This window comes from Apaloderma vittatum, unplaced genomic scaffold (assembly GCF_000703405.1).
Source record: "Apaloderma vittatum isolate BGI_N311 unplaced genomic scaffold, ASM70340v1 scaffold9359, whole genome shotgun sequence".
Classification (NCBI taxonomy): domain Eukaryota; kingdom Metazoa; phylum Chordata; class Aves; order Trogoniformes; family Trogonidae; genus Apaloderma; species Apaloderma vittatum.
This window is the reverse complement of record NW_009734581.1, coordinates 16,600-41,017: the sequence shown is the minus strand read 5'-3', so window position 1 is coordinate 41,017 and position 24,418 is coordinate 16,600. Positions and strand designations below refer to the sequence as shown.

Genomic DNA, 24,418 nt, shown 5'->3' with positions numbered 1-24,418 from the left:
CCTTTTCTTCAGGGTTGCTCTCAAGCCAGTCACTGCCCAGCCTATATTGGTACTTGGGACTGCCTCAACCCAGATAGAGGACCTTGCTCTTGGTCTTGTTGAACTTCATGAGGTTGGCCTGGGCCAACCTCTCCAGCCTGTCAAGATCCCTCTGGATGGCATCCCTACTCTTCGGTGTCAGCTGAATTGTAGAAGACTACCTAAATCCTTCCTTGCCTTATGTCACAGCAATATGTTCCTCTGTCCATTGCCAGTGCCTGTCTTGTTGTGCCTCCATGTCAATAACCAAACCCCACTCTGTTTGTCAGTTTTGTGGCTTGGCATCAAAATTACATCACCAGACTGTGCTCTGTGAGAACGACCACCCATTTGTCTGTATTTGTAGTGACAGTTTGATTGCAGGTGCCTTGCTAAGCATGTGCAGATGGAGGTAGGAAAGGGATATTTTCTCTGTTCTTTCACATCAAAGCATTGCAGCCGTTGTTCCATCTCTCCAGAGTCACCTGGCGACTTTGCCAAGACATTTGGAATGAGTATGTCTGAGCTTGGCAGCCGCGAAGGAAAGCTGAAGCCCTGTAAGGGCAGAGCGTCTTGTCCACGTTTAGGAAGTAGCAGGAAGCAGGCTGTAAAAGACTGCAGGGCTTTTCCCATCTTTGTCTGAGAGTAAATAGCATATGTTAATCTGGACCTTTCATGGCATACCCGGAGAGCTAATCACTCTTGTCTATGATGCTGTTTCCAAAGGCTTACCTTTGTTTGTGTTGCTAAAACTCAAGCTTTTTAAAAAGGATGGGCTGTTGGCCTGTTTCTGACCCCATCGCTGGGGCAGGACCAGTACACAGCTCTCCCTCTGGCTGCTACTTTTTGACCTATATGGCATGGGTGGGCTGACCACCATTTAAAACCTCACTCTATGTTTTTCCAGACCATACAGGGGAGTTTGGACAACTGCTGGACGGGAAACAACTCTAGCCCTTGAGTTTATTCAAGGCTGCCTGTTTATTGATCCCCATTGTTCCCCAATTGCAAGGAAAGGAATTTTGAAAGGTGAGCTCTGGAGAGCAAAGGAGACTTTACTAGTTCTGCAGTCCATGAGATGGAAAAACACTCACCTCCCAATACTTGTTATTGCAATGCCACCCTACTGAAAGGACGATCCACTCTCTCTTGCAGTCTAAGCTACTTAAAGTGCACATATTTTCACATTATGGCTGTTGTCGAAATTAGGCATGGAATTATAAAGAAATGTATCTCAGGAATGATAGTCACAAGATTATAAAATTATAAAGCTTTCTTAAATTCAGGCCAGAGCTTATTTTCTTTCTTAGTTTTGAATACTAAAATTGGGTAGAGCTTTCAAGTTTTTCACAAAAGTAAAGGAAGATAAATGCAAATATTGGGAAAAGAGGAAAGGAATAAGGACTGCTGAGAACTGCAAAGAAGAAGCATAAGAGTCAAGGAGGATTTCATATGACCACAGTGCTCAAAAACAAGGACTCAGATAAAAAAAATAGACTCAGAGACAGACAAAACCAAGTTGCTTCTTGCAGAGAGCTGCCCAGCTAGTCTTAGTCTAGCAAGGCAGATTCCTTTTGTATATACTTCACTAGCAAAAGAAGCATCGAAGTGTTAAAAGTAAGATCTCCTTACTGTTGAGATATTACTGTGGAGTCTAGGAAAAGTGTACTGTACCTAGAAAACATCCAGCAGCTCTACAAAAATCTTCTTCCGGCTGCTACTCTACAAATGTGTTTTTCCTCAGTCTTTAATGACAGGAGATTATTCGAAAGTAACCTGTACAGCTGTTCTTACAGTTTAGTTTAGGCAAGATAAGCAGTACATGTCAGTAAACAGCAGTCTCATTTTCCTTTGTGTTTCGAGTAGCAGCTTCATTTTCCTTTGTTTCCACATTTAGGGACACACATAAGCCTTAAGACAGGAATAGGAGGCAGCAGAGGGATGAGCAGACGTCTCATTGCACAGCATTACCACAAGGGGTAGCAAGAGCATTTCAGTCAGTTTTGCTGGTTGACAGAGGACAGAGGGCTGTGTCCCACCTTGCAGAAACCACGACAGAGACTGAAAGTCTTGTTTCCAGAAAGGTGGAAACGAAACTCACTCTGCTGGGCAGGCAGGGCTTTAGGTGTTGAATAGTTATCCAAGTGTATTCTTCCTCATCTTTCTCTTCCATCACTGAGTGCATGTATCCAGCAGAAAAAGGCTACCTGGGACATTTAGCAAGCAGAACTGTGCATGTCAAAGAAGATAATTTTGCTAAACTGGGAGCTTTTGGGGAAAGGACTCATAGCAATACAAGGATCTAGCACTGGTGACTTGTTTTCGACATCATAATACTCTTGAAATAGTGACTTGCATGTCAGAATCTGGTATAGCTAATGAACAAATATGGGTCATAAAGCAAGGTAAGAACTAGAAAAATATTACCTCTGGCATATAGATGAAACACAGATGAGAGGAATGTTTAGGAGGTTTGAAAAAGCTGCAGGCTGAAACATCAGAGAGAGAAGGATATACAGGACAGTATAGTGATATATTTTAGGACAGTCTTCCAAACATGTTCTGACTCACCCGTAACTAATGGACTATATGACTCTTTGCAGACAGGTGCCCCTGCTAGAAGTCTTATGGCTTGAAGGATACCATGGAGAAATGCCCTAAGAACTAGATCTTTAAAATGAGTTTCTCCTTTAGTGTCTAACTGTGTTTTCAATAACATCTTGGGCCAGTTTAATTGAGGCTTCTGGTACAAGCACTGAAGTCAACAGGAATCTTCCTAGTGATGCTCATGTTATCCAAATTGCTCCTGTATCCCAAATGCTGCTGGCTTTCTGAAGCTTGGACAAAATAATCCAGGTGGAAGTCCAGGCACCTGTAAGACTCCTGAGTGACTTTTGGTGGCAGCTCCTTTGGGATTAGTTGTGGAGAAGTCTGTGACTGACCACAGTCACCTAAATATGTTTATAAAATATTCTTTCACCTTAACAGAAAAAGTGGTGAAATTACGTCAAGTGAAGTAAGGCTAATTTTCAAGTTTGAATAAAACCACACCACCATCTTCATGGTACAAGCAAAATACAGTTTCATCCTGACATATTTCATATCAGGGGCCAATTAAACTCTAATGCATCCAGAATGATTTTTTTCTCCCTTTGCTTTACAGTTAATATCTGTAGATCTCAGCTCAGAATACAGATTTTGACAGTGTTCATGCCTTCCATCAGAAGTTAAAGAGCAACGTAAAATTACTCCCTAGGCTCTGCTAATGTTCTCTTTCATTATCTCTTGTTTTTAAGAAACCTTAAAAACTCCAGGCTTATCAACACCTGTCAGCAGTTAAGTGTGTACTTCTGTCCCTTGACAGCAAAAGCAGCCTTAGAAGATGTCATAACTGATCCTTATACTTACTGTTTCTCTTATAAATATTTATTCTGCTGTCCTGATGACTCTTAGTAAAGATGTGTCCTTATGTGCACGAATCTGTCAAGATCCAACACAGTCCTATACTGCAGACTATATAGCACAGTGACAGCAACACAGCTCATAATGATGAGATTAACAGGCACCAAATCCTGATCTGGAACAACTCTCAGTTGCTGTGCTGTCTTAAGACATCCTGAAATGCCTGGAGGGAAAGTACTAGATTAAAAAAGACTGCAGCTTTACAAAGCTATGTGAAGAGGTTTTTGTTTTTTTTTTTTTTCTTCTTTTTTTTTTTTTAAATTCATCTATATATTTTCTGGATATGTTAGTTTGCTGTCTAATTACGGTCACTTCATCCTCACACTCTAATTTCCTTTCTATTATCAGATGCTATTGCATTAACCATTGCACATTGACTTACTAGGATTTGATGGCCATTCCAGTGTTAATGCCTTCTAGGGAACTTCGGCAAACTGCATAGCTGCAAAGTTCATGCACTCTGAAGAAATAACTAAGATACAATGTTTGCTGACTGAAGCAATAGTGAACGTCACTTTTCTCCTTAGAATTGATTGTTCTAAGTAGAATGATAAAAAATACATCAAAGATTGGATAATCACAAACCTAATGCTAAACTAAAAAAAATCTGCTTCTGTTAGAAGGGAAAATTATATTTTTGTCATGTGCTTTAACAGGTTTTATGACATAGTGTATTTTTCAGGCACAGGTGAGACAGCTCGTAGAAATTACCCAGTCCCTGAATCTCTTTCCATATGTAGCTTTTTTTTTTTTTGTGATTGCTGTTGAATTATTAACACTATTTGTATGAAAATAGGATTCTAGTGCCTATAGAACATTTCTGCCCTCTTTAGTCACTTTCCTATATCCTATGTAGCATCACAGCTGTCATTCATGACTTTATCAAAATTTCAACAGTATCAATCTCTGGTGTCAAACATAGCCGACATTTTCCATGGAGGCAGTAGCAGAATAAATAATGATTTAAGCAAATTTCTGTATCACATAAAAATCCAATATGCAGTAATTCTACTAGGTAGCAAAAAGCCTTCTTATGGAGGAGAAGACAGCGAGTCTGCTGTGACTCTGCTAAAATTTCCCACTGTGGACAGATACTATCATAGTAGGTGGGCTTCACAAATTTGCTAGAGATGATTTTCCTCTCAGAAAAGGCATTTAAACTGTGCCCCTGACTATGCTGTGCTCCCCTCCTGTAGTTTTCTGATGCAATAAGAACTGTGGCAACTTTGCTCAGCCACATCCTGCTCTTTTCATAACGTCTTTATGTTGAAGGGAAATGGCTGCCCTTCTCAAACCACCAATCACTGTCTACACCTGAGAGGCCTCCCTCTCTGAAGATGAGAGAACCCAGAGAGAGAAATCAAAAATAATTTATGTTCATACAACACTCAGTCTGTGCTACACACTCTCTCTGCAGGTGGCTGTGCAGGGGCCTGGGGAAAAGAAGGACTGATTTCATCTCCCTCTTTCTTGAAATACACTGGACATCAGTCCAACAGTGAAACTTGAGCCAAATACTCTTTTCACTTAAGAATTTGCATAGGGTGTGGTTGGCAGCACTTAGGAAAACAGAAAATCACTAAATGCTTAAAGTGAACAGTAAGTGTAAATAAAACAGGACATTAATATATTTGCAGTCCAGATGCTTATATAGTCATCTAAAGTAACTGCTAGGGTCAAGAAGATAAAGCAAGGTCTGAGGAACTTCACAGAAGTCTCTAACACAGATATATATGTAATATTCAGCATAGTTTACTTCGTGTTTCATAAGCTACTCCCTTTCCCTCCTATTCTTCCTCACACTATAACAGTGAGATGAATCAGAGCTCTGGGCCTGGGTCTTTAGAGATTTCCTATCTCTCTCTTTTCCCCACCTCCCCTTCTACCCACACCAACACCATTCCCACCAACATCCGTAAGACTGCAATACGCAGATAAGCTCAATCGTTTTTGGTGACCACTGGAAAGACCTAAACTGCTGTTATAAGACTGAGGGACATTCAGTCTCTGTCTGGAAAACAATTTCAGGGAGAACTTTCTTTCAGCAGAATTCATCTGAATTCCTGCACTTCCAAGATGAAAAAAAGAGTAATAATAATAAAAAAGTGTGCTAACAGTTTGTTAGGAAAAGAAGGAGCTAACCAGAGTGAACTTTGAAAAACCTCATCAATGAGGAAATGAGTCAGTCCATGCTTGCATATTCACCAAAAAAAACCACACAGGGAGGAATTTGTATGTTTTGTTGAATTCATATCATACCATGTATCTCTAACAAAAATGCATGTTGTATTCTCCGAGACCAATTTTCTTAAGCCACTTTTCTTCATGGTATCAATAAAAGGAGGACAATTTCTATGATAAGAATTAAAGGAAGCAACAAAGTTTTTCTGAGTCATGGAAAAAATTGCAGCTTCACCCAGCTGCACCTGGAGATATCAATTAAGCAAAGAATCTCCTAAAAATTTATAGACTAAGGCACCTGCATGAGAGGCAAAGTAATTTCTCACCTGCAACCTGGCAGCTAATGGTAACATTTACTCTCTGGATTGTTTTCACCGTGCTTCCAATATCAACAGTGACAGCAGGTGATTCAGTGTTGATCACAGTTGCTCTTGATGCCTTTATCAGTGGTTTTCCTGTACAAAAAAAAAAGAAAATCATCACAGTTTATCAGACAAAGCATACTGGGCTTGCAAGGGACAGATGGCCTGGGACCTCTGTGTTAAAGTACCTCCATAGGACAGGTGGGTAAGGGAAAATGGTGGCTTATGAGGCCACCTGCTTATTATTATTGTGTCACAAAATTCTATGGGAAAAGCTGTCTTGGAAAAAGAAAAAAAGTACTTAGAGCAGAGGCAGAATAGTATTAAAGCCATATGGTAACTCTTGAGAACCAGCTGAATCAATAAACACAACTGGAGATTGAGCAACATGCTTGCCTGGTACTGCAACCAAAATACCATCCTTTGTTAAGAGCTAAACAGAGGAAAAAGAAGCCTAAGTGATGGCTACAGACACATTAATAGTGCAAGAGGTTTAGAGCAACATAGAGTTATCATATTATAGAACGGCCTAGACTGGAAGGGACGTTAGAGATCATTTAATCCAACCTCCCTGTTGTGGGCAGGGACGCCACTCAACTAGATCAGGCAACACATGGGGACCGAGCGGGGATCACATCTGCGACCTTGGTGTTATTAGAACTACGCTCTAACTGACTGAGCTAACGTGCAAATTGTTGCTACATATTGATGGCGTTTCCTTTAACTTACAGTGGAAACACTGGGATTGGGAAGGCCAGACCATAGCCAGAAAGTTTTCACATAATGGCAGGCTTATAGATATAGATAAAGCCTTTCTGTCAGATAACCTGTTTTATCCAAAGCCTGCAGCATCAGTGTTATGCATTAATATTTTTTTATTTTTAACAAAGATACCTTCTTTGCCTGCAATAAATTTCAAGTTGTTTTCAGCATGCTTCCAACATCAGTGATAGCCAGCTAGTTCTCCTTGCTACAGTGCCTATATGTCTATATGCGAATATCTATGGCATTATCCACGATGAGGGGTTTGAGGAGACTTCTGCAACTCCACAGGACACAAAACAGTTCTGAGCTATTTGGGTTTAGCTGTGAGACAAGGGGAGCAAAGCAGTAGAGCCGACAGGGCTGGGTTAAGGAAGCCTCCTGTCTGAGTAGGCGGGATCATGGCAAGAGGAGCCAGACATGACAACACAGCGTTACACGGCGTGGGACTTGGGTGCTTTTGACCCAGTGTTGGGTTTTCAAACTCATCTTTATCCAAAAATCTACAAACACGTTTCTTTTTCCCTTTAAATAAATGGCCAGATATAAAACAGGTTCAGTTATCATCAATTTCCTCCAGAAGCTGCAGTTTTAGGCTGATGTCCACCACTGGCTTAATTTGCGTGTTTGTCTGGAGTTGACCAAGGAAGAAGGGATGGAGGTGATAAAAAGAATTTGGTTTCATTGACTTCATGGAGAGTCCTAACAACTTAAGTCAGCCCTGACTATAAATTACTCCATTCAGCTATTATTTCCAGAGCTTTTAGAAGATGCCTTTCACCTTGAATTCTTGACATACTTTAAAAAAAAATTACTTATACATTTTTTTTGTATTGATGCTTTTAAAGCTTAATAATAGCAAAGTAAAATATTATATTTTATGGTTGCAATATTTTCTTGATGCTTTGGGGCCAACTTTAAAGAAAAGAAAAAAATTTTCAGTTATTCATCAGGCTTTTATTTTCCTGATTGCTTACCACAATCACATCAAAGATTAAAAATCTCTTAGTTTTTCAACCCATAAATGAGTAGCATACCATTGAGAAAAATGGAAGCATATTCAGCTGTCTTTTCCCCCATAAATGTGTTAAACTACTCAGAAAAGTCTTCAGTGAAATAAATTTTCAGCCCCACTCCTGATCCCTCTAAAAATGGTCTCAGCTTTCCAGGATGTTTTTGGAGAAAGTACTTCCACTATGGTGAAAAGGTACTTGCTTTGTTCCAAAAGCTGCTCAGTATCTAATTTTTGATATTTATGGCCATATTTTATAAGATGTTCAGCTCTTTGCCTTGGATGCAAAATGGAAATATACACCAGTTCCTAAGCAGAGTTCAGCTTGAGTCTGAGATATGTGAATGTTAATTTATCTAAAAATGTTAAACTACAGCTTTGGTAATTAATTATAATGAAAAAGCTAATAGCCTTCCTGTGCCACCTGTATATGTGATACTCAGACTATTTTTCTATAGCTTCATACAAAACTGTTACCACAAACTACACTGAACAAAGACTATGCCTTTTAAATTCTCTGGAGCAATATGAACAGCATAGTAGTTTTGACTGATGAATTTTTAACCTCATGTTTAACTTCCTGCTGGTGCAACTAAAGCGGTTTACTGTGAAGTTTCTCCTTATAACACACTACACTGTCTTAGCAGCAGCATCTCTGCCCTGCTGCTCAGGATTCAACAGAGGTAATCCTGATCTGCAGTAATGTAAATTGTTTGTATGTAGGATGTAACTCTGATGCAGACCTTCCTTTTCCACTCTGAGGGATTCAGATCTTCTAAGGGACTTACAGCGTCTCTTTCCAGCTAGTTTACTGAACTTCACTTCTGTCCTTTGCTGCATTCTTGGATGTTCTTCATGCTCCTCTTACCTGAATTTTTCACTATGTTTGTTGTAAAAAATTCAAGCTCATCAATGGCTATTTTTTCCTCATGGATATATTGGCAGCTAATGGTCACCACCCGCACACTGGAGACCTCCAAATGTTTCCATGTTCTGGCGTAGTGAAATGGTGATGTCTGAAAAATCAATAAGCTTTCTAGTATTCCTAATATGTTTCATTTTGCCTTTGTGATAAATAGCATTCTTCTCCTCTAAGACCTCCCTGCCTTGTCACAGTCCTCAGCTGTTTCCACTGCCTCTTCATCTTACCTAACAGCTCCTCATTCACATTCGCTGCTTCATCCTTCTGCTTGTTCTGACATGGTTGTGAGCCTGCTGACATTGCCCGCCAATGAACCCTGAAGAAATTGGATTCATGCACTACTTCCCATTTCCTTTGGCTTTAATTTGGGTCAGTTTTTCCTAGAACCCAAATCTAAATTAACAAAGGATATTTAGTCTGCTTTAGAACTCAACCATTACTAGAGAAATATAAAAACAAAAATTATTTTTCTGTGAACCTGTATTTGCCAGCAATTGAAACAGTATCAGACATGCTCGTGCCATAGTGGACAGAATGTGATACAGGGCTTGATCCTGCAAGGGGTTAGTTCTTCAGCTCTGGCATTTCCAGGCTTTCCTAACACACATCTGAATAAGTCCTTGGATCAGTCTGTCGAAGAAACCACTGATAGGTTTAAAATGAAGCATACATATTGGGGGACTTGGACCACGCTGCTATGAATAACCAGGACGAACACTCTCTTGAGAGCATGTTGGACAGAGCAAGTGAGAAAAAGCATTGATATCTCACAGAAATCCAAAAGTCTCATGAATTGTCTGTGAAAGCTGGACTATGTTTCAGGGTTTTCCAGAGTTCTCACCTTGTGTTTTCACCAGGATACCTCTGTTGACCTACCTTGCCTGCCCAGCATCCACAGCCATCTGGCTCCCTCAAACAATTTCTGTCCAGAACCACATACATGACAGGACCATCTTGCAGTCGTAGAGTGAGTTATTACCTGCTAGAGTGACAGCAATTGAAACAGAGTCAGATCCCAGGGCATTAGATGCGTTGCAAGCATAGAAACCCACATCAGCTTCCACTGGTGCTAGAATCTGCAAGGAGTCATCAGGCTGAAGCAGCATCCTAGAGTAAAGCAAAAAGAAAGATGTAATAGTCTCTTAGCTTGTGTGAGCATGAATACATTTACTGGGATTTTTTTCAGGTAACTTTTTTTACAGTTCAGGCCTTTAGGTTTTATTTAAAATGCTATTAAGAAATTTAAAGTCTTACATTGAGACTATGAGCTGTGATTACTTAAATTATGTCTCAGTCTCATTCCCAATTCTTCCACTGTCGGTATGTGTATTAGAGAAACATTGCTAAGTGCTTAGGACATCTGCCCATGGCTTGTGAAAACTTCTCTGCTGTATGTTTTCCTGTATGATGTTGAATGAGTTGCCTAGCTTCTATATCTCTATAGCTCAGAAAAGTAGAAGTAACAATAGTAAAGGAAAAGCTAAATTATTGCAAGGGAAAAATAATGAAAACTGCGGAAGCTGGGCAGAAAGAACCAAAGTGAATCACAGGTTCAGTGTCAAAACCTGAAATAGGCTCCAAATTCTTTGATTGCTGGGAAGTGTGTACAAACTCAGCAGTCTCTTTACTCCCCTAACAGTCAGTGAGGACAGAGAGGAATACTCAGCTATTCCTTGGGCTGAACCAGCTGTTTCTTTGCCATTAAGAGGAGCCTACTGTGATCTCAGTGTCCTGTAATGTTAAATGCTGTAAATAAGGCCTTAGAGCTCTTATGAACTGCTTCTTTTCAGTTTGAGTCCTGATGTAAAGCTGTTTAAGCAAGATTTTAGTCCATGGGCTGATGCTTGTATATCCTCATTTTAAGCACAGTATATTTAATTATTATTGTTCCTTTCTCCCTCTCCTTTTTTTTTTTTTTCCTGAAAATGTCATAAAACCTAACAATAAATAACTTTTCTCATCAGCAATTTTCAGCAGCTGTTGTATGGAAACTCTTAGTTGAGGCTGTGACTGACAGTGACAAGGGTGAAAGTGGGGGAGGGATATGCCTGTAAAACACATGTAATAAGAGTCTGCTCACAGATCCTGGAAGTGATGACTTTCTTTCCACTCTCACCCCTCCCAGTGAAAACTGTTGTCTCATGGACCAAAAAGCAGCAGATACTTGATCCTGTACAACACTGTGGGTGGCAGATCTCTAAAACAAACCAGATTAAGGCCACCCATCAAAATCTATTACAGGAAAACCCCCAGACTTAAAATTCTTTTTGACTCCTCCCCCCTTTTTTTTGAGTAATAATAATTTACTAGTAAAAGGAAAGAGCTGTCTTTTGTCAACCAGGTCTTGAAAGAGCCTAGAAAAATGCTCCTCTGCAAAACAAACATTAATCATTTTTACACTGCATCCTTGCTTGCACAGCAAAAAAATCCCAACCCAGTGGTTGAAAGGATTTCCTCCACACTTCTGCTTTCAAGGATCTTTTCTTTCTTACTTCTTAGTCAAAAACAGGGCAGACTTCAGGTTAGCTACTGCTAACGGTGCCTGCAACTAATACATTTCTTTAGTGCTAGCATGTATCTTACATGTAAATTTTCAAGTTTAACATTGACTGGTTCAATCTCTAAACGGAAATCATTAGAGTTGCAGAATTCATCCCAATTTATACTAGCATATAACAGCTAAAAATCATGTGTGTGCTGCCTGCATGTGTGCAAATACAGTATCCAGGTTTGATGTTCTACATCAGACCAAGACCTACAACCCCTTAAAAAAACTTTTTAGAAATGTTTCTGTCATCTTCAGGTGGAGGAAAGAGCTTGCTTAATATTGCACTTTGTAAAACACAAGGGATCATAATTTATAATTTACTCTGCTGATGTAAATTTCTCTTTGTCAGTTTAAATTATGTCAAGATCCAGCACAAATATTTGTAGAAATAGAATTAAGCCAGGTAAGTACTAGTCTTTTAAAAAAAATAAACACCAGTGCAGTTCCCCTTTCCTATCTTTTCAACCCTAGTTTCAGTGCCCTTCTGTAGAAACAAAACTAATATCTTCTTCTTCTCAATAATTCTTTCTGGTATTAGTGTGTCACAATTTGGCATAGCTGCTTTTCTTGAAATCGGATCTTTTATTACCCCTCTTTGTATAGAATGCTTTTGGCTGGATTCCCTATTTGCTCATGGATTGCTATTTTTGTAAGGTATTGAGTTGCTTGTGAGTAGTGAAAAAAATACCAGCTGTAGCAATTCTTTCTGTCAGCCACATGTCTTCAGAATCTTGTTTATGGACTTAAAATAATACAGTTTAAAGTTTAATCAGTCTCATCTCAGTTGCTCCACACTGCATTGTCTCCAAGACAAAAATGTATTTTAACAGGACCTATAGCAGTGACTAATTCAGATCGCACCTCTCAAACACCTAACTCTGTATCACTTACTGCTTACATTCCACTTCGTGTCCATTTATAAAATACACATTTTTTTTTAGAGAAACTGAATTACCAAGTATGAATGGATTTCTAGTGATGGAAATTACAGCATACTTGGAACGCTTACTAAATAATGCATAAACCCCTTCAAGATATTTAATTTTAAAAATTGATTGCTAAGGAGGTTAATCTGAATTTTCTTCGAGATAAAACATTTTCCATAAATTTACAGAAGTCTTCAAACTTTGGTATAGGTACTAGCAGGCTTTGAAACTGCACTCAGAACCTATGCTGCTATTAACCTGACACTTTAACCTTAGGACAGAGTAGGGACCCTCACTTTAAATATACACTCAGGCTGAATATGCAGACTCAAGTCAAACCCTTTTATTGGAACCATGCAGATACTTTCAACTGTTGCAGCTTTTTGTGTCATATGTTTTCATTCTATTGATTAATTGAAAACTGCTTTTGCGGGCCCATGTCATATCTTTTAGTGACTAGACTAGATTAAAACTAAAGAAATTAATTTTTCAAGTCGAGCTATGTAGTAGAAGTCATAAATACTTTTAGGTGGATGGAACAGCTCATGGAAGGAAGCAATGGTAATAGCTATTCCCATTGTTACATCACTGGCCCAGAAAAAAGCCATGGCCACAATGCATGAAAGTGAGTGCTTTTATTTATTGGTAATACACAATACAGATAGCTATGACATAACCAAAACCCAGCAGCCTACACTCTAAAAATCACAACACAAACTAGATACAACAGGAATCTCAGTAGGGCATGAGCTGAGGGACTTCAGTACAACTCTGTCCTTCCTCACCAAAGGCATCTCTTTCCTATTGGTACAGGTAAGACCTTCTATATTAATATCTTATTCCCCTTAAGGCAGAGGTTGGCTGGAAAACTAGTTTCTTTTCTCCATTCAGTTGCTGGAAAAGTATGAAGAAGACAAGCTGCAGAGATGAAGGACAGCTTAAGTATACCAAACACCACTGCATGCAGATGGCCTTGCAGTACACTCTGAGAGTGCTTAAACTGCATCTTTCATTTACGCAGCTGATTGGCAGCCAGCAAGAACTTTCTGATCCAAACCCAAAATACTGCTGTTAAGAATCCAGCAAAACATCCACAACCCAATTTTCATACGCACCATGAGTTTTAAACTTCTGTTAACTCCAAATTACTGATGCCAATTTACCTCTGAAGACCCGAGCACTGCTCATTTCATCCTCCTGTCACCGACATGGGGGAACCACAAGTGATGAGTACAGAAGGAATTTCATGAAGTGGAAACTGCCTCAATGTTTAAAGAAGAGTTGTCAATGAATAACACTGTTAACTCATAAATAAACTCTCCTTTCCTGAGTCTTTCCAAAGAAATTTTGAGCACAGATAGATACCTGACAACTCAGAAATTCAACACAGCATTTGATGCTATTTCAGCCAAACTAAATGGGGAAGAAAAAGGTTGAAAGGCTTTGTAAAATTGAAAAAATAATAAATCCAAACTAAAATTTCAGAAATCATAAGACTGCTTTATTGTTGGATAATCAAATATGCCTGTGGCACCATGGCTGTTTATGTGGTGTGAGATAAACTTGTAATTTTCTCATGAGTGCAGTGTCCAGCATCAACCACAAGTGGACTTTATGTAACCTCCATTCCCTTTCAGGCATATCACAGAAATCACAGTCATTTCAAGTAGAGATCCCTCAATGGCACAACTCCAACAGGATGTAACCACTGGCAACGTAAATCTATATATGAAGATTTTTAGGGGCGATGAAGATATTTTAACAGGAATATGGCCAAATAAAGGGGTACTATAGGCCCAAGTCTTGATTAAAATTTCATGTGAATTCTACAAGAGAGATATTCTTGCTCTTAGTGTCCCCTCCCCCTGCAAAAATTACCATTTTTTGTGTGAAACCTAATATACTTATTAACTTTCAGACACAAAATGAAAGACAAGAATTAGGAAATTCAGTACATTACAGAAAACAATGGAGTGATTCAGTTGCCAAAGTGAGAAGGCAGATAGTAAACTAACTGCATAACAATGCAGGACGAACAAGTGTACCTAAAAATAGTCTTTACTGGATAACCCACAGGCACCACACTGGAAATTAACTTTTGCCTTGTCTCCATCTTTTCTCATTTCCCAGGCTGACATTATGACTAAATTCAAGTGCCTTAACTGAGGTCAGTATCTTGTGCAGAAAGAGCTGCTAGCAAACATCTGGGCTGCTTTGTTGTATCATGTTGGTTAATATAACTGCCTCATACACTCTCTGATAATCCTTATATGCCACTTTTTTAAAGGATGGAACCAAAAAATAAAATCTGAAGTATGCACATGAGAAAGATGAATGCTATTAACACAATTCAGCATGTAACTATTGTTGAAAATAGTCCCTTCTTGTGTGCTCTTCTGTGCAGTGATAGCAGGGAAAAGAGCGTAATTTCTGTGACACACTGACAACAGCGTTTTGTTACTGAAGTTCTCAGGCTACACCTGGGGTCAGCACACTGAATAGACAAGTATACATCAGAAGACTAATGCTTGGAGATCAGTGTGTTGACAAGACAGCATAGTTGCAAGTAACCATGAAGTATGATTCCAAATACAGAAGGAACAGTGACTGTTATGCCCCTGAAGTTTATCCATGGACAGTTTTACACACAGACACATGTGTGGAAGGCAGAAGCCTCACTTCATCTTCTGCTACCACAATCATGTCATCTATTTACGTATCTCAAAACTAGTCTTCATAGAAGGAACTTACACCTCCAGATGGGAAAATACAATAAGGCTGCCAGCCTCCAGGTGTGGAATGCTCTGTTGGCTGCATTTGGCATTTACCTACTTTAGTACTTTAGAAACTCTTTGCTTCCTGAAATGGAATAAAGTTCCTGTTGGGCATTCCAAACTGTTCCAGCATCCAGACCTTGCTGAAGAGTTACAGTGCACTATTTACCACTTCACAGATGCTAGACCTTTATGCTATGAAGTCAGACTACAGGAAAACCTGATTCTGCCCATGGGACTGACAGGCATTAAAACATGGAAACTGAAAAGTCAAAATATCAATTATTTTCTTAGAAGTTAAATAATACGTTTTACCTATCATTGTATTTCACCTCCTCTCCATTCTTAGCCCAGCTGATAGTGGGCTTTGGGTTTCCCACCGCTTCACAGTGAAGCAGCACGCTCAGTGTGCCACTGGCTAGGACCACCGTCTGTCCCAGGTGGGTAACAACCTCTGAAGCAGAAAGCTGTTGTGCTGCCGAAATCTTTCGGAGAATGGCAGGCTTTTGATGAGGTCTGTGCAAGCCATTTGCTGGGTCTGTGGAGGTGGGAAGAAATGCCTCAGAAGATGATGTCCTCAGGGAGCTGGTAAATCCAGAAACGTGCCTGTGCAGAGGGTACTCCACTGAGGCTGAATCAACTCTTCGCCGTGACGCTTTGAGGACTGATTCCTGATGCTCCAAGTGGCTCTTGAAAACTTCACGAGCCAGCTGCACAACAAGCTGCTCAGCATAGACATCTTTAAGCTCCTCAGGCTGTTGAGACAAATTCCTTATGATGTCATCCAAGAGTTTCTGCTCTGTGACCATAATAAATGGCAGGCTATGCTCCCAACTTTGGTCCTCCTCTGAGGATGCGTTTCTCTCTGCAGACTCCTGGGCTTCCCAGGACTCCAGACTTTCCCCTGGCCAGCCCCTCAGCTGTAGCAGCCTTGCAACAATATCGTCATACCACCTGCTGGGGTCAGCAAGGTGCCCTTGCTTCTCAGCCTTGCTGCCATTGAAGAGAATTCCATTGATATGTTTCTCCTCTGTTCGCAAGGCTTCATTTAAGCCAGCCTTTCTTACGGCCTCTTCCTCCCTAATACCAGCTGGCTGCCCAGCAATTATCTTCTTGTTGCTTCCTATTAGTTTAATTATGAAATTCTCCCGGGCTGGCCCTGCTGTGCAGGTGTATGTCCCAGCGTCTGAAGCCTTTAAACGATGGATTTTCATGTACCCATAGCGTGCAATGGTGATGTGAGCTGAGCTGACGAGCCTCTTGTCATCTTTCTCCCATGTGATCATTGATTTCCGGAACCTCCTTGTGGGGCATCGAAGAATAACAGAGGTTTTGGGCAGCAAGTAGGCATACCCACCCACAACAAAGTGTATCTTCTTCTGCTTCCTTGTCTGGATGTAAACTTTCTTTATAGCCATAATATGCGGGCTTTGTTTATGAGCTGGCCTGTTGTGTCCTGGAATATTATTAACACTATTAGTATGTGATAACATTAAACAAAACAAGCAGTTTACTTTAGTGCTGCTAGCATTCAATCGGTTAGACTGTAATGGGAGAAACTGGCCAACAGCTGCTGAATATTAAGTTGGAGCAATCAAAAGAAAGGAATAGCAAGGCATCACTTTAGGAATGCAAAAGTAGTCCCACGTAAGGTACATGCAGAAACCAAAGAGCTAGGGATGAAAGCTTTACGGGAGGGAGGAAAATTGAGTGGAAATGCAGTTCCTGTTGTAAAAGCATTTAAATGAAGATTGTTGCTTAATAAATGCATTGAAAAGACAAGAGTTTACCATCCAAAACCTCAAAGGCATTGTGATCTTGCAGTTCACAGTAGTAAGAAAGAAAGTGCTGCTACCTCAGGGAGTAACATTGAAAAGAAAATGTCTGGACTAGGTTTAACAACATGGTAAGTACCATTAAAGTGCGCTAGTTCAGTATGTCCTTCCAGTTTCCATATCTCAATGACAGAGATCTTTGTTATGAAGAACTAAATCAAGTAACATGGGTATATTGTTAGTAAATACCATGCAACATTTAGTCCCAGTTCTGAATGTCAGTTCTTTTCTCCCTGTCAAAGCCAACATTTAGGAATTTCAGAGTTCATAGTCAGCTCTAAGCTGAAGCTAGCCTGACTTTCAAACTTTCACGTATCCACTTGGCTTACTGTAAGCCAAGGATGGGCATAAACGGAGACTACTGCTCTTGTGAAGGGCAAAAATACATGCATGAAATACCAGCATAAAACACATCTAACTTATGCTGCATGGTTCATTAGAAATCCCAGGTCATAAAAGGTTCTAACTGGCATAATAAAATAATATGGTTTTACATGATCTCCAAGAAAATCCCCTTGCCAACCTTTTCTTCACAGCTATACTAGTACGGAGTTTATCTGCAACTGCTTTCAGGCTGCTGTGCTGTACATCTGAGCCTCTACATTCCAGCTGTGAAATCTAGATTTGAGTCAGAATTTTGAGCCAGTTCTTCCAGAAACTGGTAGCTCCCTTCTAGCCCATTGGCCTAGATCCAGCTCCAGCTGACTGAGTAACACTAGTGCAAAATAAGATTATGGAACAGGTGACAGCATGGATTTCTTAGTGATGGACATCCAAGCCCCCTTTCTCTAGACACTCTCAAGCATCTTTTCCACTTACTTGCACATGCACCTAGTGCACAGGGCCTGATCAAGGATGAGAATGGCAAAGGTGGGCACAGTGAGGAATTGATGATGACAAAACCTCCAGTTTTCAGCATCTTTCTGCAAACGGCATTTCGACTCAGGATGCCCTCTCCACAGCTCACTGAACACTGGAATAGGAAACATTAGGAACAAGGTCCCACACCCCCAACATCCCATATCCACATTGCATACTTATACCATGGTATAGATCAATTACAGCTTTCAAAATGTCTTACTGGAATAAACCACATAGGACCTGGCCATTTAGTTACAAACAGTGTAGTTACAGAAGAGAGATGAAATATCAGATATTTTATGTACTTTGAAGCTTTGAATCTTCCCATGCTCCGTTTGATTTTTTTTTTCCTCTGGGACAGTGTCGCTTGTTTTAATGGTACTGTGCTGCAGTACAAAGCTTGTCTTTGCACTTCATTTCTACATATCTGTGTCTGCCATCTGGCAAGACTCCTCCTCATAGCCAAGAGTAGACCAAATTGAGTTACACTTTGCAGATTCAGCCTGTTCCGCTAAAATACAGCCTAAACTTCCTCTTTGGGATTTACTGCTCCAGATCTATTAGAGATACTAAATGGATGAATGTTTCAGATACCAATGAGTTACCTCAGCCTCGTAGTTACCACACATGGCTTACCCAAAACACTATAAACCCTCCAATATCAGACTTGGTGCTCAATGCACAGCTGGGCACTGTTTGATGGAATTAAGCATGTCTGTTTTATCACATCACAGAAAGTCCCACTGCACTGGGACTCAGGCAGCAGTCTCTAAAGGTGCTGGAAAATAAGTTGAGCACTTCTGCTACATGTAGGTGCACACATATGGTAATAAGAATTGGGGACGAAGTGAGGGGGAGAAAACACACTAAGAGTAAGAAGACCAAAACCACAACAGCCTTCAAGTGAAATAGGGAGGAGAAAGTGAAGTCAGATTTGATTTCACCAAGTGCCAATACGCACAAATGTGAATGGTACCAAGGTCGATGTAAACTATGCAGCAACTTCATGCAAATTAGGACAGGTTGGGAAGAGAATTATCTTCACTGCCAGAATGGATGCACGTCTTCTGGCAGCACTCTTCAAGAGAGCATCCACTTACTGACCAACAGGTTAAGATAGATCAACATACAAAGGGTGCAGGTGGGACAACTCCATGTTTATTTCAAAATGAAGACAATTTTCACTTCCTTCCATGAAAGAGATCTGCGAGAGCAGTGGCAGAGACTGCAAGATGGGGAATGATTTTCATGCTTAATGGCATTAGAAGGTAAAATTATATTTTCAGTTATACTGTCATAAATATAAAGGGAATTTTTCTTAAGCCACATGGGCCCAGAAAAGATGCCTCAGGAAGTGGAAAAGACTTCAGTAGAGTGACTTTGTTTTGCTATCCTGAAATTGAAGGAAGCAAGCAGCTAGCTAATATTATATAAGCAGTGTCCTACAATGAAAGAGGCTTAGTGTCTGTCATGATGTGCCTATAAGCAGACTGCAGGAATCCCTCCCTTCTCTGCATCATAGGGAAAGGTTAGAGTGGCCCCAAGAGGAAGACTATTGACATCCGAACAGCCATTTTCTGGGAAGAAAAAGCATTTAGCTTGAGGGAGTAAAGACAATCCTTCGTTGATGCCTTGGATGAACATAAGCATAGATATGGACAGAGGCAGGGATTTATGGTGTTGAACAAGGCTTGTATTTATGCCAGAAGAAAGATCTTAATGGTTTGGCTGGATGACTAAACCACTTCTGTGAAGGCAATGTCCAAAGAGGGCTATTGAGCCAGTGGTCACATCCCCTACAGGACGATGAGGACAGGTTACAGGACAAAACTGGGCATAACATGCTTTGTGTAGTCTGAGCTCATTTGGCTCCCCTATCCCAAGTGAACAAGGAACTTAGAACACCACAATACACATGCATACAAATACCATACCTGAGTCCAGTCAGAGAGAAGCCACTCGTTGGGACAATCCTCATTTTTGCAGGCTTGTTGGTTAACTGGCCTTGGTGTGGAGCAGAAAGTGTCTGGCAGCTCCAGCAAGATTCCATCTGCCAGGCGCTGCTTACAAAGTATATCTCGCTTCTGGACACCACTGCTACATGTCTGTGAACACTGTGAGAGATGACAGCCATCTTACATAACACATGCATCATAGCAACTTGCAGCAAAAAGTTACTTGTAAATTTGGGTAGAAATCAACAAGTAGAAAATATATAAAAAAATAATAATTCAGAGACTTCAGAGCAGCATTTAAAAATGTCAAACATATCCTGGAAAGTGGAAGAAGCTTATTTTGCTAAGACTTAGAAAAACTACTTTGGTGTTTCTGAAATGTTCTATTTTCAGGTGTTTGTACTAAGGACAAAAGGTTGTCCTTCCCTATAACCACCAGCTGGAAAATGAGCACTTGGACATGACGTAGAAGATCTACATCCTAACGTCTCTGAGCTCTGACTGTGCTACTGACAGTGCCAGAGAGAGTGGAATAGTCTTCTGCAGCAATAGATAATTCAATAAATTGATTTCCAGGATTTGACTATACATATTAGATAACAACAGCTATGAACTAAATAGTTAGCTTGAGCTAAATATTCCAGTTTACTTTGTTAAAAAAGGTCTGTATTAGCAAGAAAAATAAAAGGAAATCTGAGTTATGGCAAACAAAATTATCCCCACTTTATCACTTCGCTTTTTCTTCCTTTCGTGATCTTACTTCTCCTTTCTGACCTATGCGAGGTCTACTTGTAGTGCAGTTCAGTACTGAACTGTCCAGCCCAAAATCCTTGTCCTTGAAGACTTCTTGCATTCTGTAATTTCTTTAATTTTTAATTCATGTGAGAGTTGTATATCAGCTGCAATCTGTTGTTGGTTTCAGTAATTGGTTTATAAGGATAATATAATAAACCTTTAAATGTCCATGCAGTGCTTTTATATTTATGACTGTCATGACAGCAGTGTGTACTCTTTCCAAAAGGTAAGCAGGAAGATTTATTTAAGTCAAAGTAAATTGGGATGATTAATATCCAGAGAACCCACTTCCCCTCTCTCTTTAGTGTAAATATCCCTCTCTGTATCCATTTTCTACACAAACATGACAGGAAATTATGAACAAGCAGATTAACAGCTTTTTTGTAAACTTCATTGCTCAGATTTTTTTCCTGAGGATCTTTTTCCTGAGGCTAGTAAAGAGGCTCCAAGTTCTTCTGCTCAGTCCAGACAGCAAAATTCTTTTTTTCCTTTCTCCTAGCAAAGAGGAATGGGGAGCTTGCACTACACTGACATGACCAAGAGTTGCATACAGCTTGCAACTTGAAGAAGTATTAAATCTTATACTTAAGTGGTTAAAAAAGGACTGTTTTAGAATACATCGTAGTTGCAAGAGGCTCTTCTCTCTTAGATAGGGAGAGCTGTATAAATTTTAAAGTTAGCCTGATTGTTTAGGATATACATTTTTCTTGAAAGACAGAAAGGAAGTGCAGAAAGACATATTTATATTCAGTTTGGTTTGCTCTCTGATGAGTAAAAATAGCTTTTGTCCTACTTACTTAGAATGCTACAAAACTCAAAGGCTTCCATAAATGAAATAAATGAAACAATACTTTAGTTTTCAACTAAAGAAAACATTTATCAACCTTTTATTTGAGGACAATTCATTCCTGAGGAGAGACTAAGTCAAGAAAAATATGATTAAAGTATTATTTTAAGATTGCCTAAGGACTGTCATCATATACCAGAGCCAAAATGTGTTAGACATGGTAAGAATACTACAAAAGCATGTTCACTATGTCAATCAACAGAATCTCAGGAAATCTCCCTGCCCTTCCACCACTACCAGATAAAAGAGCAGGACAAAACAGGTATTTTCTTGTTTCTTACCCTACAGTCACACAGCTTTGTTCCCTGAAGAATAACTTGCTACTCAACACCAACTGGCTACTCTATTGCTAAGCACCAGAGAGAGTCAAAGACAGTAATGACATTCCTCCTTGTCTGCAGGAATTTTTAGGATGGTCCTGGATTACTGCACTGGAGCTGTACCTGTGCCTGTATTTCACCTCTTGAGCCTTCACTAGCCTGGGGTCTTTGCTGATTTTTCTCTACTGGAAGCTTCCAGCCCTCATATTTTTCCAAGAAAGGGAGTAATCAGTGACAGCAACATCTGTTTGTATTTACAGGCAGTATGAAACAGTAGTTTCTGAGGATACTCGTTTGGACATATCCCATTGTATTGGTTTTGCTTGGCCGGATTTTTGTGGCAGGGGCTGCGGTAGGGGTGGCTTCTGCAAGAAGCTGCTAGAAGCTTCTCCTAAGTCTGACAGAGCCAATGCCATCTGGCTCCAAAGATAGACCCACTGCTGGCCAAGGCTAAGCCTATCAGTAATGATAGGATAGGAACGCCTCTGTGAAAACATATTGAAGAAACAGGGAAAAAAGAACTGTGCCATACAACTGGCAGAGAGACAGAGGAGTGAGAATATGTGAAGGCATCAAGGTCAATAAAGAAGGCGGGGTGGGAGGATGTGCTCCAGGTAAAGACCATGGTGAGGCAGGTTGTCCCCCTGAAGCCCATGGGTGTGACGGGGCGTAGATGTCCACCTGTAGCCTGTGGAGAACCTCACGTGAGAGTGGGTGGATGCCTGAAGGGGGTTGTAGTCTCGTGGGAAGCCTACGTTGGAGCAGGTTGCTGCCAGAACCTGTAGGCCATGGAGAGAGAGGAGCCCACGCCGGAGTAGGCTGGCTGGCGGGACTTTTGTGATGCTGCAGGGCACTTGCGCTGAAGCAGTTTCCCCTGAAGGACTGCACCCAATGGAGAGACTCACATTAGGGCATTTTGTCAAGAACTGCCTCTTGTGAGAGGCAGTTGGAGGAAGGTGTGTGAAGATCGTAGTCCATGAGAGGAACCCCACAATGGCTCAGGGGAAGAGTGAGGAATCCTCCCCTTAAAGAAGAAGAAATGGGGAAACAACATCAGATGAACTGACCGCAAGCGCCATTCCCCATCCCCCTGTGCCACTTGAGGGGAGGAGGTGGATAAATTGGGATTGTTGGGATGTTAAGCAGGGGAAGAAGGGAGGGATGGGGGGAAGTTGTTATTTTTTTTAAGATCTGTTTTTATTTCTCATTACTCTTCTCTGATTTGTTCTTTAATAGATTTAACTAATTTCCCCAAAATTCGGCCTGTTTTGCCTGGGATGGTAGATGCAGGTGATCTCGCTGTCCTTATCTCAAAACATGGGCCCTTTTTTATATTTTCTCCCCCTGTCTAGCAGAGAAGGTGGGGTGATAGAGTGGCTGTGTGGGCACTTGGCCACCAGCCAGGGTCACCCACCTAAATAATGTGCTATCTCTCTGCTGTTTGGAAAGATCTCACAGCACTGTTACAGCAGAGAAACATCCTTGTATCACAAGGTGGTCTCACTTCACCAGCCAAGTAGGTAAAGTGCCACTATGTCTCCTGATATTCCTGCTCCCGACAGCTTCTGAGCAGAGCCAAATTTGATGTTCCCTGATATTCCTTTATGGGGCATCTGGGATTTGCAAGGTCCAGAGTGGCGCCTCCCCACGTTGCTGCCTGCTTATGCCTAGTCCAACAATTAGCTTAAGCAAACATAAGGCAAGACCAAAGGAGACAACATATGCACCCAATTCTGCCAATCAGTCATTCCTGGTTTTGTGAGGCCTTTCCCACATGCTAGCGTAAGCATTTGTGTAGCTACATACTGAACCAGAGTGGAAAACTAATCTAGGCAAAAGTTATTTATATTTCTAGCTAGCTTTAACCAGGATCATTGTGTGGGTGCTATAAGGGCAAGAAGGAGATCCTCACAGCAACTATTTTCTCCTTCAGTAGAAGTGCTGGCATATGTCATCCTAAACTGTCTCGGCCTCTGTAACAGGAGTCATTGCTTTGGTAACTGTTCTGCCCATGCAACAGTTTGTAAATGCAACACTTTGGAAATGATAACTAATAACACTGAAAGAAGATAACGGCAGGAGCTGGATGAAAGAACTGCTCATTGTAAGTGAAGATCAAGTTTGTGACCATCTGATGAATCTGAAGGTGTACAAGTCTATGGGACACGATGGGATACACCCACGGGTACTGAAGGAATTGGTGGATGAGGTTGCTAAATCACTCTCTTATATTCCAAAAATCATGGCAGTCCAGTGAAGGCCTCACTGACTGGAAAAGGGGAAACATAATCCCCATTTTCAAAAAGGAAAAGAAGGATGAACCAGGGAACTATAGGTCACTCAGTCTCACCTCCGTGCCTCGTAAGATTGTGGAGCAGATCCTCCTGGAGACACTGCTGAGGAGAAGAATAACAAAGAGATGATTTGGCTTCACCAAGGATTAATCGTGCCTGACAAACCTGGTGGCCCTCTATGAGAAAGTCATAGAGAGAACATCAATAGACAAGGGAAGAGCAACTGACGTCATTTACTTGGACCTGGGCAAAGCCTATGACACTGTCCTGAATGACATCCTGGTCTCCAAGCTGACAAAATATGGATTTGATGGATGAACAATTCAGTGGATAAAGAAGTAGCTTGATGGCTGCACCCAAAGAGTGGCTGTCAATGGGTCCATGTCCAAGTGGAAGCCAGTGACAAGGGGAGTCCCTCAAGGATCAGTACTGGGACCAATCTTGTTTAACATCTTCATCAGCAACATGGACAGTGCCACTGAGTGCATCCTCAGCAAGTTTGCTGATGACACCAACCTGTGTGGAGCCACTGATACCCTAGAGG

General features: G+C 40.7%; 1 protein-coding gene across 1 annotated transcript in view; it reads right to left on the bottom strand.

Annotated features, from left to right (window-relative positions):
* Window positions 1–24,418, bottom strand: part of LOC104279145 (ADAMTS-like protein 1) — a gene marked incomplete at both ends in the record, with an annotated part of 36,283 nt that overhangs the window by 3,105 nt on the left and 8,760 nt on the right. Inside the window, 5 exons of the mRNA XM_009876333.1 lie at window positions 5,988–6,116; window positions 9,699–9,826; window positions 15,283–16,423; window positions 17,622–17,775; window positions 19,598–19,777. Of these exons, the coding sequence (XP_009874635.1) occupies window positions 5,988–6,116; window positions 9,699–9,826; window positions 15,283–16,423; window positions 17,622–17,775; window positions 19,598–19,777 (1,732 nt within the window). The remainder of the gene's footprint in view (window positions 1–5,987; window positions 6,117–9,698; window positions 9,827–15,282; window positions 16,424–17,621; window positions 17,776–19,597; window positions 19,778–24,418) is intronic.